Source organism: Mobula birostris, chromosome 21 (assembly GCF_030028105.1).
Source record: "Mobula birostris isolate sMobBir1 chromosome 21, sMobBir1.hap1, whole genome shotgun sequence".
Lineage (NCBI taxonomy): Eukaryota > Metazoa > Chordata > Chondrichthyes > Myliobatiformes > Myliobatidae > Mobula > Mobula birostris.
The window spans coordinates 37,133,612-37,150,939 of NC_092390.1; the positions used below are offsets into that span (position 1 = coordinate 37,133,612).

The window sequence follows — 17,328 nt, forward strand, 5'->3', positions numbered from 1 at the left end:
CTTCGTGGTTTTTAAGTTAAAAATTGGAACTAAATGCCAGATTGCTAAAGCAGCATGTTATGTTGCTCAAAAATGATCACTGTCAACTCGTTGGGCCTGCAAGTTTCTGATGAGCAGTTCAGAAACAGGGTGTGCTTCATGTGCATTAACCTTAATTGACTTTTTAATCATTCAATCACTTAATGGAGAACCACTATACCAACACATCCATCCAGAAAGGTGGAATTCCGGGTTTTTCCGGTGCCTTGAACACACCTCAACAGTCAGCCAATTGATCCATGAGGTCAGGCAGAAGAAAGGCAACCTAACAGTCGTCTGGTTAAACCCAGCCAATGCCTACGGATCAATTCCACACGTCCTCATCCAGGTTGGCCTGGACCACTACCATATCCCGCCAGTAACATGAGACATGATCACCAGCTACCTAGCAGGATTCAAGCTACGCTTCACTCCAGCCCACTTTAAAACCAGGTGGCAGGACCTCCAAATCATCCTGGTGGAGCTCACAGTATCATGGGAGGAAGGATGCAAGGAGGCTCATGGGAGGAAGGCCCTGAAGTACCAGCCCTTGGTCCAGGATTGCAGGGACAGAGGATGGCAGACATGACTATTTCCAGTGGAGATCGGCTGCAGAGGGCTCCCAGCAAGGTCGGCATGGACGTTGCTGTCTGTGCTGGGCCTTGATGAAAAGAGCAAGAACCAAGCACCCCACAGGATGGGGAGGAGGCAGAAAGAGCCTCTTTCTGGATATGGAGCAGGTGAGGAATTGAGCTGGAAGTCAGGAGCAGATGGGCAGTGACTTGGCTACCACTGCTGGTCCGCCAGCTGGAGAGTATAGAGGTTAAGGGTTGAAACACTCTATGAAGGTTGGGCACCACCTGATGACATCTGCTCCAGGCCAAAAGGTATGGTTACCTCATCAAGTAACTGAAGAGAGCACCCTGGTGTATGATGCAAGCAAATTGAATCAAAATTTGAAGAACAATTAACATGGATAGCTGTACTGGTTGCTTGAAGATGTTATGCATTGCCCCACATCCATGCTTTTTAATTTGTAACTCCTTAAGTTCCTCATCTTCAAAAATCTGTCCAGCTGAGTTAAAGAACTAAGTTCCACCACTGTTCCAGACACAGCGTTCCAGATCCCACCAATTCTTTGGCCCAAAATAATTTTCTGCTCATTTTCCATTTAGATTGCTTATCAATAATATGAAATTTATATCCTTCTTGTTACCGACAATAATGTTTTTCTGTCCATACCCCTGCATCGTATTGAAAGCCTCCACAGAGTCACCTTTTAAGGGAATAAGTCTGTATTTTTTAACCTCTCCAAATAACTGAAATCTCTTCTCCCAAATAATATGCTGGTTAACTTGCTGCACAGCCATTCTCATACCTCTCCATCTTGTCCACAACTAGTGACCAAAATTGTCCATTTTCCTCCAGTTGAGGCATAATCAAAAATGTATTAAGTTCTATCAAGATCATCTTTCGTACATATTTTGTAGGTAGTCATAAACTCCAGTACCGCATAAACTTTTAAAATCAAATTCCCCTACCAATTTAAGAATTGGTGCTAATGAACACTAAAGCTTTGCTCATTTGGACAAGAATGGTTGAGTTGGGAGAAGTTACAGAGAAGTGTGTGCCAAGACACTGTTGAAACATGATATGTTCTCGCATTTAATTAAACAGTCCATAGCTCAAAGTCACATCAGTAGCAGTAAGCTAGTTTAATTATTTGAACATATGTAACTATGTGATAAATCTCGAGGCAGAGATTCAGAGAAGTTCAAGAAAGAGAATGAGGCTATTCAGTATATCATGTATGCACCAGCCAGAATCGAGCTTTCCAATCTGTTTCAATTTCCAGTTCTTGGTTTGCTGTCTGTAGGTTGAAAGTTTGGCCAAGAGCTTCTGGAAAAAAAAAAGTTTCTGCCTCCAGATCATTGTTATTCTTTGAGTAAAAGTGTTTTTCCTCAGTTCACTTCCTATTCTTAATGGTGTGTCCCTCATCATTAATTCATTTGCTAAAAGAAATAACTCCTCCCTCCCTCTCTATCTGCCCCCGTGTATAGACACCTCTACATTATCTCTCTCCTCAGCTTTCATAGTTTCAGTAAGAACAACTCCAACCTATCCAGTCATTCCTCACAGCTAATATTTCAAGTCCTGCTAACATTCTTATCGCTCCAACCCCATATCCTTCTTGTATGACATCCAGAAATGAATGTAATTTGGAACAAAAGTCTAACTAATGTAACAGAGCTTTCCTACTTTTATATTCTATTCCTTACTCACTAAAATAAAAATTGACATTATCACATCTTAACTACCCACTTGTTTCTCTGTGGTCCCTTTGAACATGTTCAAAGTTCAAAGTAAATTTATTATCATAGTACGTATATGTCACTATATACGACCTTGAGATTCACTTTCTTGCAGGCATTCACTGTAGAAGAAGAAAATGAATCTTAAGGTGACATTGACATATCAGTATCCCAGTACTCAAGGTGTATTTGCCCAGCCGACTATGCCTCACTAAATGGAGATAACGTTCCATTCACAAAACCACTCATCAACCATTGCCCCTTGCTTCACTTTTGAAATCTAAAATGCTACATAGTTTTGAGTCCCACGGGTTTTTATTTTTGAAATCAGCTTGCCAAATGGGGCCTTATCAAGAGCTTGCCAAATTCAAATATATGACCTTCCTTTCAACCTCCTCAAAAAAAAAATTATTTGACATGACAATTCAACGACAGATCCAAGCTTGAGGTCCAGGAGGCTATAAAATTGTTAACCCATTTTCCCATGTCAAGTAAAAACAGCTTCTGAAAGGACATACTAACAGTGTGGCATAGAAAATCAAAACTTATTCTTTTTATATGAACAGAGTTTGCTGCACAGGATTGTAAACTCAGTGAGCTCCATCATGGGCAGTAGCCTCTCCACCTCCCCGTCTCCCCAGCATCAAAGATATCTTCAAAAGTCAATGCCTCAGAAATGCAGCATCCATCATTAAGGATCATATCACCTAGAACATGCTCTCACAAGACCATACGATATACGAGCAGAATTAGGCCATCTAGTCTGCCTTGCCATTTCATCATGGCTGATCCGTTTTCCCTCTCAGAGGTTAATGATACTATACAAGCTGAAACAACTTGTATCTCCTTTGAAATAAGAAGATTCAATACATGTGCGGTATAAAACAGCTCACAAAGATACAAATAGAGGGCAGATGCGGTTGGCATCTCTATACGGCAAAGCCAGTAAATCAACTCAAGTCTTGCCTTGCTGATGCTGGATCTACGTGCAAAATTTTCTTTCCACTTACTGTTAAGGAATACAAGGATGGACTCATGTTCTCTATTCGTTCCAGAGGAGAAAACTGATTATTCATGCGGCAGTTTCTGTCCCATAAAACCGGAGATTTTAGCACGTAACCACATCCACCGTTGGCTTCAAACATGGCCGTGTTCAAATGCATTGGGAGATCTAAGAGGAAGCGAGAGAGAGGGTACTATAAACAGTAATCTATTGCTCAGCAATTATTGTCATTCTGATAAAACTGCACATTGTGGATAAGTCAAAGAGTAGGTAGAACAATTTAAAGCAGCACTTAACAAAAGTCTGTTCTTGTATTTCTGAACTTAGCAATTCACTGTGTGAGGTAATTCATTACTTAATTTCCAAATATCTAATGAAACCAGTCAGGAACCTAGCACAGAAATAAAGGTCACTACATCAAAGATTTTTGCCCTGATGTTCAATTATAAAGTAATTATCTCAACCATTACAAAAGCTCTAAATCACTGACCATTCTAATTTAGCTTATTTTGTGACAATAATCAGATTTAAATTTTTAAAAAATAATTAGTATCTATTGTCAGTGAGAAGTTAGGATTAACCAAAATCTGCAGTAAACCTGGCCTTTGAAGCTGTTCCCTTCACTTTGTGTTTCAAATTTTAAAATGTGATGTTGCCTCACAGTATATATGTGATAATCTTAGGCACAGAGTGCTTTAATAAACCAATCAGCCAAATTATGTCAGCACTTCCTCTAGCAATTACTTGAAAGTGGATTGCTTTATTCAGTGTAGATACATCCAATGATTATAAAACTGTAATGATCTTCAGAATTCGAATTGGAAGAGCATTAATGATCATAATAGGGAATAAGTGCTTGGCTGAAACACCAAATTTTCAATTATTATTTAAATGTACTGCACAACCACCTATCCTTGACATTTTGATCATTGTAATAATTCAATGTCCTATTGCCATTTTCCATCACAAATATAGCTCAAGGTACATGAAATGTTTTAAAATATATTTCAAGCAGAACATTGCCTTAAGTGATTAATAATCTGGAGAAAACCATGTAAAATTATTAATCTGATTGACAGGGACATTAATCATGCAATGCTCTTTGTTTTGAAAGACTTTCCAAACCTTGGGCAATTTCTGGTTACCCAAGTAGATGCTGGCAAAATTTCCTTTGATATATGAAAAAATGATATCAAAAAGAGGCTGTTTTAATGGAACAGACTAAAGCTACTATAGCTAAGACTAATGACCAAAGCAACAGCAGAGACTTCTGGGTACATTAGAATTCTTGACCAAAATGCAGTGAATGGAGGATGGTTATATAATTATGTAATCAGTATATATCACAGATCTGTTATTTCAGCTGATCTTCAAGCATAAAGGATGAGGGAGTTATGACTACTACAGGGTGTCATGGTATGTTGCCTGATTTAAAAATCAACATAGAAACTTTAAATTCAGGTCAGGAAGCATAAAAACTGTGGAGAAGAGCAAAGGTCACTCTGGTTGTTTGGAAAGGATATCTATACAGTTCAGACACTGGTCTTTTGGCCCTTTGAGATCACACAGACTATAAAAACCCACTTCATGACAATTTTTCACTAATGCAATTTTACTTTCCCTCACATTGCCATTAATTCCTGCCAGACACTACCACTCATCTACAGACTAGGGGCAATTTACTGCGGCCAATTAACCTATCAACATACACGTCTTTCAGATGCAGGAGGAAACTAAAGCACCTGGGAGAAGAAATTCATGCAAACTCCATACGGACTACCAAAAGTCCTGTTTTAATCCCTCAACCTGTCAGGCAGCAGCTGTGCCATCTGTCACCCTGTATAGAGTAAGCATTAAGAGTGATTTTAAATGGGCTTGAGTAACCGGTGTTCATTTTGAAACAGCCCATGATCAGAGCTTGTACTGGTGACACCAAGTGTCCAGGATACAAACCTCTTGGAATTAAACAATTTATAACCCAAGAGAGGAAAACCTTTACAAACCTCACCAAGATTTAACATTGTTATTCATCGGAAGGAAAATATGTCCTTTAGAAGATCTTAAGACATAGGAACAGAATTAGGCCATTCGGCCTGTTGGGTCTGCTCTGCCATTTAATCATTTTTCCCTTCCTCTGCCCCACTCCCCTGCCTTCTCTCCATAACGTCTGATGTCATGTCCAATCAAGAACCGATCAAGCTCTGCCTTAAATGCACCAAGTACCCGGCCTCTACAGCTGCCCATGGTAATAAATTCCACAAATTCACCACCATTTCTGACTGATATCCAGTCCACATATTAAGTGACTTTCATCATTACGTTCCCATGTCCTACTGTTGGGAATGTAATAATGCCGGCAAATACAGACTAAAATGCAATTTTTTAAAAAACACCAAGTAACAGCCTTGTGGAGGAACAAAATGAACCAAAGCCAGTAATGTGGAGATTTGAGTTTATAACGGGCACCTTCCCAACTACTCCCTGCTGAATGCTTACAGCTGAATCACATAAGATGTAATGGCACTGTCAAACATGTTTAATAATTCTGATATTGAGACTGAAGGGGGGTAAGAAATTGGATTCCGCTTTTCTGAAAGCCAGGGTTTGATCCTTAAATCCTGAAGACCTTTTTGATTGAATCTCTTGTGTATACACCCAAACAAATTAAGTCTTCGAACAAGGCTTATAAAACCAGCCACTCACCATCTGTTTGATAATTGAGAGCAACCAACTGTATCCCATGGAGCCAGAACGTAAGAGGTGATGGGTTCGAGGAGTCAATCCGAGTTGCAGCCGGATATGTTCGGAGTAACTGGCACACGGTATGTTGGATCAGTTCCTGGGAATAGCGTCGGCACAGTCGCTTGGCAGTGTTCTCATTCACTGACGATATGTGGTAACACTTGGGTGTTCTGATGATAGCGCTGAGAGAGGTGGTTGGATTAAATGGAGGAGAAGGTGGTTCATCACAATTCTTTCTGATAGCTTCAAAAGAGGTTGCTGTGTGCAAAGAAAATCTTCAGGTTCATTAAAACTAAAAATATTCCAACATTCAAATCTTAAAATAATATATATTTGAACAGCAGCATTAACTTGAATTCATCCATCACAGTCCAAAGCCTTTCAGAAACGCACTATCAAAGGTTGAGATCATTCCACAAAGTAGTTTTGGGACTGCTGATCAAAAGGTAGATTAAGGAACATGTCAGAGAAGGAAAGAAAGGTGGAGGGATAGAAAGATTCAGAGAAAGAAATTCCAGAATTTTGATCTTTAGCAATTTAAAGCATGGCTGCAAATCAGAATTATGGCATTTGTTTACAAACAAGATTTTATGTCACAGAATATTAAATAGGGTAGTATTATAATTGAGAAATACAGTACTACTTCGCCAATCCCTAAATACTAGGCCCATTCTGAGGTACAATTTATAAACCACAAATCATATGGAAGAAAAAATAAAATAATCCCTCTTCAACCGAGCTTTCCAACCTGAGGTCCAAGGCATAAAAAAGATTGGGAACCTTTGCTCTCGAGCCTGATCCAGGGCATTAACCAGCCGACTATGAAATAATTGTGGCTTTTCTATTTGTTTTGATTATTTGGGTTCAGATGGACACTGGACAGACCATCTATTATATTGCCTGCCTGGAAGCAAAGGAAAATTATCCAGTAGTTTACAGTGAAAAGCTTAGTACATAATAATGTCTCTTGGTATATTTTAGTACTTCTAAGCAAAGACCCATCCTGATTTCTACTCTCAAAAAGCATTCCACAGATTTAGCCAGCTTAACAATGCATGTCCCACAGAGCAGTAGAGAATATTTTCACTTAAGGAACCTCATAAATCTGATAACGCAAATATCAGTTACTACATCAGCTAAATCTTCTGAGTGCTAAAACAGCATAAGATTAAAGCATGATAATTAAAACACTAATTTCTCTCTGGCCTTAGAATTACAGATTGAAGAATACTAATTCAACAATAATGATTTTAACTTATGCACTTTATGTCAAATCAATTAAATTGAATCAATCATTTTGTGACCAAGTCTAAGTCTGGTGTGGGAAGTAGCTAAAGAAGCCACTCACCTCTTCCAGATATTTTAACTGATGTCATTGATTCCCCTGGGCTCATTCTGTTCGATTTCCTGTTGGGCTTCACTTTCCCTCTGTTTGATCCTGCAGCATTTAAAGTTGAAAGGCCTGTTCCCATTGAAAAAAAAGAAAGGGTCACAACTAGAGAGTTCATATTTTTCCAAAAGATGTTATTTTAGTTTATATTTTAAGCTAATTACATCCTTCCCCTTCCAGCCTATGTAAAAACATTACGCCCTACTGGGTTTCTTTATGTAACACTGTTAGACCATTGACTGACACAGGAAAATGCAAATAGCTAAATCATTCTTCATGATGAATTTCGATGGTTCTAATATATCTCTCTATCTTCAAAGTGCCTTTAACTAATAAATTCTCATTATATAACAGAGCTACATTTCAATGAAAAACAAGCTTAGAACAGAATTCCTTTGATGTGCCTCTATGGCAGAGGAAGTTTGAAGCCATTCAGCCAGCTCCTTACTTACTGCTTCACTCATAGTTCCTCTCTTTTTTCATAATCTGTACTGAAGACCTTTGTTTATCAGAATTCTGATGACTCACACTTCATATCTGTTTGCCTCCTCTTCACTTTATGGTCATTTCTCAATGAACCCACCACCTTCAAAAGGGAACCAGAGAGGCAGAGATCCATAATTTGCTGTCATTAAGGAGTTTCTGCGTGTGGGGTATCAGGACATACTGACCTGTAAACTTGACAGCCTGACAGTAGATGACCAAGTCTGAAAGTTCAGGCGCTATCTGTCTGCTCTCCTTTTTGTTTTGAGGTAAGTAGAATTCTTCGCCCAATTCCATATCGTAGACCTGGGAATTGAACAACAGCAATTGAATCCATGCCCCAGATTGTCACTTATAGAATTCATTCAGCAAGAGTAAGAATTGATATCATGCTTCTCACAGTAGGATGTATCAGGATATCTTATAACCAACTAAATAGTTTTGAAGAAGCACAAGAGGCTGTTGCGGTTGGAATCTAGATCTACAAGCAACCTACTGGAGGAACTCAGCACTTGAGCAACATCTGTGTGAAGAAACAAAATGATGGTATTCTGGGTCAAAATCATGCATTTGGACTTTTGAAGTGCAGCCACAGTTGTAACACAAAAAATGAAAAAGTTAATTTGTGATTTCATAGACAATAACCAAATTATCTGTTTTAGTGGTGTTACCTTCATCTGCTCCATCATTGAAATGTTCCCACAACCTATAGGTATACTTCCATGGACTCTTCACCTCATATTCTCGATATTTGTTGCTTATTTATTTATTTATTATTATTATTATTTCTTTCCTTTTGTGCTTACATAGTTTATTGGCTTTTCACACTGGTTGAACTCCCATGTTGGTGTGGTCTTTTATGGTTATTATTCTATGATTTTACTGAGTATGCCCACATGACAACAAATCTCAGGATTGTATAAAGTGACATATATGTAGCTTGAGAACAAATTTACTTTGAACTTTGAAATGAGAGATAAATAATGGTCAGGAAAAGTAAAGGATAATTTAAATGGGGTCTGTTACAACCCCAGAGCAGCCTAGGTGTAAGGTGTCTTCTGAAAGCCATAGTGGTCGGAACACCACCTTGTTGTACTGCAGAGGAGTAACACACAGAAGTAGATATGCGTTCTGGACCTTATGCTCAAAGCTGAGAGTATGAAGTCAAGGCAGACAATATCTTCATCCTGACAGCTGTTTTAGCACTGGGACTTGCATAACTTCTTCCACAGACTTGTGGAGTTTCTGATTCCAGTGGGTCCCTAATGGAACCCTAAGGGCAGGTGTTTCACAGATTACCAACTCATAGGTTTGGAAATCTGTCCTGAACCAGTGCTGGTGTAAAACCAGGTACCATCACTAAAGTTCCCACTTAAATAGATGAAAGATTAGCTCCTGCTAAACAATTCCATCTTTTATTATTCTTCAAAGCTTTAGTGACCAATTGAGTTATAGTGTGTGAATCTGCTTTTAGCTTTTGGATGAAAATTGTTTTTAAAATAATATTTTAAACACATTTTTAATGATTTTTTGTGCTTGCTCCCAGTGATACCAAATGTTTGAGAGCATCAAAATCAATGGCAGATATTCAGTATTCCCAACATTTGGCAGCCCTGGATTCAGGAGTTATGAGGGTGATGGGGGACAGGGGGTAATGTTGTTCCCTGGCTATTAAAGTGATTTCTGTGTGTTCACCTTTGCCATTCCAAGGTCAGTGATCCATGCTAGGGGCCAGTCTAGAACAGACTGTGTAGGAAAGGGGCAGGCAAGCTAAGTGGACAGTAATTCTGGGGCAACAGAAGATCTCCACATGATAGTCCTCTCAGTGTTGTTTTTGAAAAACAAACACATCAATTTTAAAATACCAGACAAAGCTATTTGCACACAGACTTTAAGCACTATCTACCATTAGAAATTTCTAACAATATTTTATCCACGTTATCCTATTGAATGTCAATAGTGGCTAGAAATTCCTGGATAATGATTCCCAATATTATAGAAATATCACAGCCGAGAAACAGACCACCTTGTCCATGCTGAGTGGGAGACTTATCTTTGCTAATCTCATTTGCCTATCTTTATGCCTTTCCTATATCAATACCTGTCCAAATGCCTTTTAAATATTGTATCTACTATTACCTCTGGCTGCTCACTCCTGTGTGTGCAAAATGTACTGCTCAGATTGCCTTCAAAGTTCTCCCTTCTCTCCTTAAACCTGTGACCTCTAGTTCAAGACTTCCTTGCTTGGGAAATAGAGAACTATCTATCCTATCAATGCCCCTTATAATTTTATAAACTTCAACAAGATCACTCCTCAGCCTTCTACATTTCTGCCTTTCTGGGCTGGCCAGTGGTGTAGTGGCATCAGCACTGGACCTCGGGGCGGATGGTCATGAGTTCGAATCCAACCAGGGTCCTCACCTGGGCAGCCGCAGTATCTGTGCGGAAGAAAGGCCTGGCAACCTACTTCTGTACCTTGCCACAAAAACCCTATGGACAACAGCACTATCCATGAATGGTACCCAACAACAAGAACAATCGCTCTTTATCCTCTCTCATCTAGAGAGGACCTCTTTTGCGCTCCTCTCTGTTGCTACTTGCTGATTCCTCTCTAATCAGTTCCTGCTTTTGCAAAGGAACATAAACCCTGTCCCTCAGAGAGTCTTTCCAGCAACTTCCTAGCTACTGTTGCAAGTTTCCCCATCCCATAGCTTTCAAAGTTTTTGTGATTGCTCTTTTTAAACAAGGGGGATCAATATTAGTTATCTTCCCATGTTCTGGTATCACACCCATGATTATGGCAACTGCAAAACGATCTGTCAGACCTTCAGCAATCTCTCTTGCTTCCATTAGTACCCTGGAATAACTCCTGTCAGGTCCAGGGAATTTATCTGACCTAATCAATATATCCTACACTTCCTTCTTCCTGATGTCAGGTATGCCAAAGAATATTAGTGTGCCCCTTTCGTAACACCCCAACATCCACATCCTTTTCGCATACCAATGAAATAAGTATTCACTTCAGACTCCATTCATCACCCCAACTCTGAATCAACAGGAGACCAATGTTCTTGCTTCTAATATACCATATAAATGGTAGAATTTCTGACATTATTATGTTAATTCTTCCAGAATAATAAATAACAATTACATACAATTATAAATATAGTGTAAATGTTGTATTTCTCACAATAAATCTCTTTTGTTTTGCCTTTTCTTTGCTAAGCAGCATTGCATCTGAAGATATTTTCTTTATTCTGCGTGGAGTTTCCTCCGTGTACTCGAAGTGGTATTTATCACTTGAAGGCTTGCTTTCGGGCCTGTCATCAAGAATATTGTCTAGAAAGGAAAAGGTGGATTATTACCAGATAACTTCACATTACGCACAGAATGTAATCAAAGCCAAACATGTGATTTGAGCAGATTACTCCATCATATCATATGCAAAGCAATTTTTAAGTCAGTGGCAATAAACATGCCTAGTCATTAAAATAATCAGATGTTTATAATGGACAGATGTTCCTAGATCATCAGTAGATGAAAAGGGAGCATTGATAATTTCCCAGTATGTTCTTGAAATCTGGCTTATTTCATTGTGATTTACTTTATTGTGTTTGATAAACAAGAGCTAACATGGAACTATTAAAGGCAAATTATGTTTTGATTAACCTGATTGATATTCTATAATGAAGTGATTAGACTGACGAAGGGAGAACAATAGATCGAAACAAAATGTTCGAAACACTCCCTTACCCTATTCTCTTAAGCTAAAGCTTGCTTTCTATCTCTCATTTTGAATGATCTTAGACCTGAAACATTAGCTCTCATTCTTTTTCCACAGATGCTGCCTGACCTGTTGAGTGTTTCCAGTATTTTCAGTTTTAAATTCAGATTTCTAGCTTCTGCAGCTTTTTGACCATCAGCATGCAGTAGATGTTGTCTACATGGGTTTTCAGTTAGTATCTAATGAAGACCTATGGAAAGGCTAGTAAGCAAAATTAAATCTTATGGAATTAAAAGGGGCAGAGGCAGCATGGACAGGGTATCTATTTATAAGGTTGAAAGCAGTAATAATAAACGAGAGAAAATCGGCAGCTGCTGGAAATTCAAGCAACACGTACAAAATGCTGGAGGAACTCGGCAGACCAGGCAGCACCTGTGGAAAAAAGTACAGTCAAACGTTTCGAATGAGACCCTTTGGCAGGTCTGAAGAAAAAAGATGAGCAGTAGCATTAAAAGGTGGGATGGGGGTAGAGGAGAGAGAAATACAAGGTGATAAGTGAAACTGGGAGGGGGAAGGGTGAAGTAAAGAGCTGGGAAGTGATTGGTGAGAGAGGTGCAGGACTTGAGAAGGGGGAGTCTGACAGGAGAGGACAGAAGGCCATTGGAGAAAGAAAAGGGGGAGGAGCACCAGAAGGAGGTGATGAGCAGGCAAAGAGATAAGGTGAGAGAGGGAAAAGGTAATGGGGAATGGTGAAGGGGGGGCATTACCAGGAGTTTGAGAAATCGATGTTCGTGCCATCAGGTTGGAAGCTACGCAGACAAAACATAAAGTATTGCTCCTCCAAACTGACTGTGGTCTCATTGCCACAGTAGAGGAGGCCATGGAGCGGCAGACCGGAATGGGAATGGGAAGTGGAATTAAAATGAGTGCCACTGGGAGATCCCGCCTCTTCTGGCGGACGGAGCGTAGCTGCTTGGCTAAGCGGTCTCCCAATCTATGTCGGTCTCACCAACCTACAGGACACCACATCGGGAGCACTGGACAGAGTATATGACCCCAACAGACTCACAGGTGAAGGACTTTTTTGGGGCCCTGATGGAGGAGGTGCAGGGGCAGGTGTAGCACTTGTTCCGCTTGCAAGGATAAGTGCCAGGAGGGAGATCAGTGGAGAGGGATGAATGGACAAAAGAGTCGCAAAGGGGTGATCCCTACAGAAAGCAGAAATTGGGTGGGGGGGGGGAGAGAAAGATGTGCTTAGTAGTGGGATCCTGTTGGAGATGGCAGAGTTCCTGGAGAATTATGTGCTGGATGCGGAGGCTGGTGGGGCAATAGGTGAGGACAAGAGGAACCCTATCCCTGGTAGGGTGGCGGGAGGATGGGGTAAGAGCAGAGATGCGTGAAATGGAAGAGATGCGTTGAGGGCAGCATTGATGGTGGAGGAAGGGAAGCCCATTTCTTTGAAAAAGGAGGACATCTGGAACGAAAAACCTCATCCTGAGAGCGGATGTGGCAGAGAGAAAGGGATGGCACTTTTACAACTAACAGTGTGGGAGGAGATATAGTCCAGGTAGCTGTGGGTCTGTGGGTTTAAAACTGGCATCAGTAGATAAGCCGTCTCCAGAGACAGAGACAGTGAGATCGAGAAAGGGGAGGGAGGTGTCAGAAATGGACTGGGTAAATTTGAGGGCAGGGTGGAAGTTGGAGGCAAAGTTGATAATGTTGACGAGCTGTTCATGGGTGCAGGAAGCAGCACCAATGCAGGCGCCGATGTAGCGTAGGAACAGCGGGGGACGGACACCTGTGTAGGCTTGGAACGTAGACTGTTCCACACAGCCAACAAAAAGGCAGTCATAGCTGGGACCCATGCAAGTGCTCATGGCTACATCTTTCATTTGAAGGAAGTGGGAGCCAAAGGGGAAGTTATTAAGAGTGTGGACATGTTCCGTTAGATGGAGCACAGTCGTAGTGGTGGGTAACTGGTTGGGTCTGGTGTCCAGAACGGAGAGCTTTGAGGCCTTCCAGGTGGGGATGGAGGGGTACAGGGATTGGATATCCATAGACACGTTAACAGTCTCAACTTCCTCTCTCCAATTCCAACCTCACCCCTTCTGAGCACTCTGCTCTCCACTCCCTCCGCACTAATCCTAACTTCAGCAGAAAACCTGCAGATAAAGGGGGTGCTCTAGTAGTCTGGTGGATTGACCTCAACCTTGCTGGGGCTCAGCAACAACTCTCAGACACCTCCTCTTACTTATCCCTCGAACAGGATCCCACTAAGGAGCATCAGGCCACTGTCTCCCACACCATCACTGACCTTATTAGCTCTGGGGATCTCCCATCCACTGCCACCAACCTCATAGTTCCCGCACACCGCACCTCCCGTTTCTATCTCCTACCCAAGATCTGCAAACCCACTTGTCCAGGTAGACCCATTGTTTCTACCCCACTGAACTCATGTCTGCATACCTCGACTCTGTTTTATCCCCCTTGTTCAATCACTTCCTACCTACATTTGTGACACTTCACATGCTCCGGATCTTTTCAATGATTTCAAGTTCCCTGGCCCCCATCATCTAACTTTCACTATGGATGTCCAGTCCCTATACACCTCCATCCCCCACCAGGAAGGCCTCAAAGCTCTCCTTTTCTTTATGGATATTAGACCCCTGCACCACCTCTCTCCTCTGACTAACAGAACATGTCCTCAACTTTTAATAACTTTGCTTTGACTCCCCCCACTTCCTTCAAACAAAAGGAGTGGGCAAACAAAACCATGGGCACTCGTATGGAACCTAGCTATGCCTGCCTTTTTGTCCATTACGTGGAACAGTCTATGTTCCAAGCCTACACTGGTGTTCGTGCCCCCACTTTTCCTGCGCTACATCGACGACTGCATTGGTGCTGCTTCCTGCACGCATGCAGGGCTCCTCGACTTCATCAACTTTGTCTCCAACTTCCACCCTGCCCTCAAATTTACCTGGTCCATTTCCAACACTTCCCTTCCCTCTCTCAATCTCACTGTCGCTATCTCTGGAGATAGCTTATCTACTGTTGTCTATTATAAATCCACTGACTCTCACAACTACCTGGACTATACCTCTTCCCACCCTGTTGCTTGTAAAAATGCCATCCCCTTCTCTCTGTAGCCTTTGCTCTCAGGATGAGGCTTTTCATTCAAGAATGAAGGAGATGTCCTTTTTCAAAGGAAGGGGCTTCCCTTCCTCCACCATCAATGCTGCCCTAAACCGCATCTCTTCTACTTCATGCAATCTGCTCTTAACCCATCCTCCCTCCTGTCCTCATCTATCATGCCACTAGCCTCCGCATCCAGCACATAATTCTCCGGAACTTCCGCCACCTCCAATGGGATCCCACCACCAAGCACATCTTTCCCTCCCCCCACTTTCTGCTTTCTGCAGGAATCGCTCCCTACGCAACCATTCATCCCTCCCCACTGATCTCCCTCCTGGCACTTACCCTTGCATGCGGAACTAGTGCTACACCTGCCCCTATACCTGCTCCCTCACTACCATTCAGGGCCCCAAAACGTCCTTCCAGGTGAAGTGACACTTCATCTGTGAGTCTGTTGGGGTCATATACTGTGTTTGGCGCTCTCGGTGCGCCCTCCTGTATATAGGTGAGACCCAACGCCGAGCACCTACTCCCTGTCTGCTAGAAGAAGTGGGATCTCCCAGTACCACCCATTTTAATTCCACTTCCCATTCCCATTCTGACATGTTAATCCATCGCCTCCTCTACTGTGCCGATGAGGCCACTCTCAGGATGGAGGAACAACACCTTATATTCCATCCGGGTAGCCTCCAACCTGATGGCATGAACATCGATTTCTCAGACTTTCAGTAATGCCCCCCTCCCACCAATCCCCATCCCCTTTTCCCTCTCCCACACCTTATCTCCTTGCCTGCCCATTGCCTCCCCCTTTTCTTTTTTCCATGGTCTTCTGTCTCCTGCTATCAGACTCCTGCTTCTTCAGCCCTGTATCTCTTCCACCAATCAACTCCCAAGCTCTTTACGTCATTCCTCCCCCTCCAGGTTTCACCTATCACCTTGTGTTTCTCTCTTTCCTTACCCCACCTTTTAAATCCACCTTTTTTCTCCAATTCTGCTGGAGGGTCTTGGTCCAAAACATTGACTGTATTCTTTTCCATAGATGCTACGTAGCATGCTGGGTTGTTTTTCCAAACTGGGACATGATTGACGTTGTTGGGACATTATTTTTTCTGTAAAATATTAGCGTGCAATGCAAAATGTCCAAATTTGCCAGTGACACATAGTTTGAAAGTGTGGTAAACAGTGAGGAAAATAGAAATAGACTGCAATGAAACTACATAGATGGCTTGGAGAATGGCAGACAAGTACCGGAAGCAACTTGATACAGAGAAGTGTGATGTGATACATTTTGGCACAAAAAGAATGAGAAACAACATATTAATAGCACAGTTCTAAAGGGTGTTCAGGAAAGAGGACCTGGCCGTATTAGAGCATAAATCCTTGAATGCAGTAGTAAATGTTGACAGAGCAATTAATAATGCATATAGCATCTGGGCTTCATAAAGGCAAAGATGTAAAAGTCATGTTGAGTCTGTATGAAACACTGGCGAAGCATTAGGCACACCCCAGTTCAGTCACCTCACTATGTAGCGGGTTTGAAGGACGAGAGAGGGCGAGGGAAAGATATGGTAGAAAGGATGCAGAGCAAAGGACTTGAACCAACAGTTTCGATTAGAGAAATGATTTTGAATAAAGAAGGCTGAGAGGAGATTTGACAGAGGTGACAGGTTAAAAAAGGGTACAGAGAGAGTAGCCGATTTTGGGCAAAAGACACAAGGAAACTGTGAATGAGAGCTTTTTAAACACTGAAGAAAAAATAACTGCACAGCTATGAGGCATGGGCAAGGAATGGGACTGCCAGCATTACTCAGTTCAAATCTGACATTTTGACTCACTGAGTCAAATGGCCTCCTTTCCTAGTGTAACCACTCTGCATATTAACATTGCATTTCTAACCTACATGATAGATGCATATGAGTATTTCAACTTTAAATAAATCGTGCATTTGACATGCATAGGGTGGAGGATTGGGTTGGGCAAGGGGGAAGAGTTCCTGAGCATGCCCAGATCCCTGTAGCTGTTTCTGATCTTGACTCTCAGCAACACTTAGGACAAGGACAGAATTGATAAGACCCTATCAAATATGTTTCTGAGGTTGCTTTCCAAGCACGAGTGACCAGACCAACCAAGCATGCAAAACATACCTTTTTTTAAAAACATTATTTTCTTCATTGTATTACTTCAATTCCAAATATCATGCAAGTTTCTCCATTAAGGTACAGCATGGAGAAATACTAATGATCTCATAATGTGCTACTATATATGCCCCATCATTGAAATGTTCCCACAACCTATGGGTTCATATTCAAGGACTCTTAATCTCGCATTCTTGATATTTATTGCTTATTTATTTATTTATTATTATTATTTCTTTCTTTTTGTATTTGCACAGTTTGTTCTGTTTTGCACAGGAGTGAACACCCAGGTTGTTGTGGCCTTCCATTGATTCTATTATGGTTATTATCCTATTATGCATTTAATGAGTATGGCCGCAAGAAATTTAATCTCAGAACATATATGTAGT

The 17,328-nt window shown here is 41.4% G+C and overlaps 1 protein-coding gene across 7 annotated transcripts in view; it reads right to left on the minus strand.

Annotated features, from left to right (window-relative positions):
• plce1 (phospholipase C, epsilon 1) overlaps window positions 1-17,328 on the minus strand; it is a 479,606-nt gene that overhangs the window by 40,347 nt on the left and 421,931 nt on the right. For all 7 annotated transcript variants that reach the window (XR_011882709.1, XM_072239321.1, XM_072239318.1 and 4 more), the window contains 5 exons: window positions 11,139-11,287; window positions 8,137-8,254; window positions 7,424-7,537; window positions 6,037-6,333; window positions 3,341-3,501 (listed from right to left, as the gene is read on the minus strand). Coding sequence is in view for 6 of the 7 variants with exons in the window: in XM_072239321.1 (XP_072095422.1) it covers window positions 3,341-3,501; window positions 6,037-6,333; window positions 7,424-7,537; window positions 8,137-8,254; window positions 11,139-11,287 (839 nt within the window). In the remaining variant the exon portion in view is untranslated. The remainder of the gene's footprint in view (window positions 1-3,340; window positions 3,502-6,036; window positions 6,334-7,423; window positions 7,538-8,136; window positions 8,255-11,138; window positions 11,288-17,328) is intronic.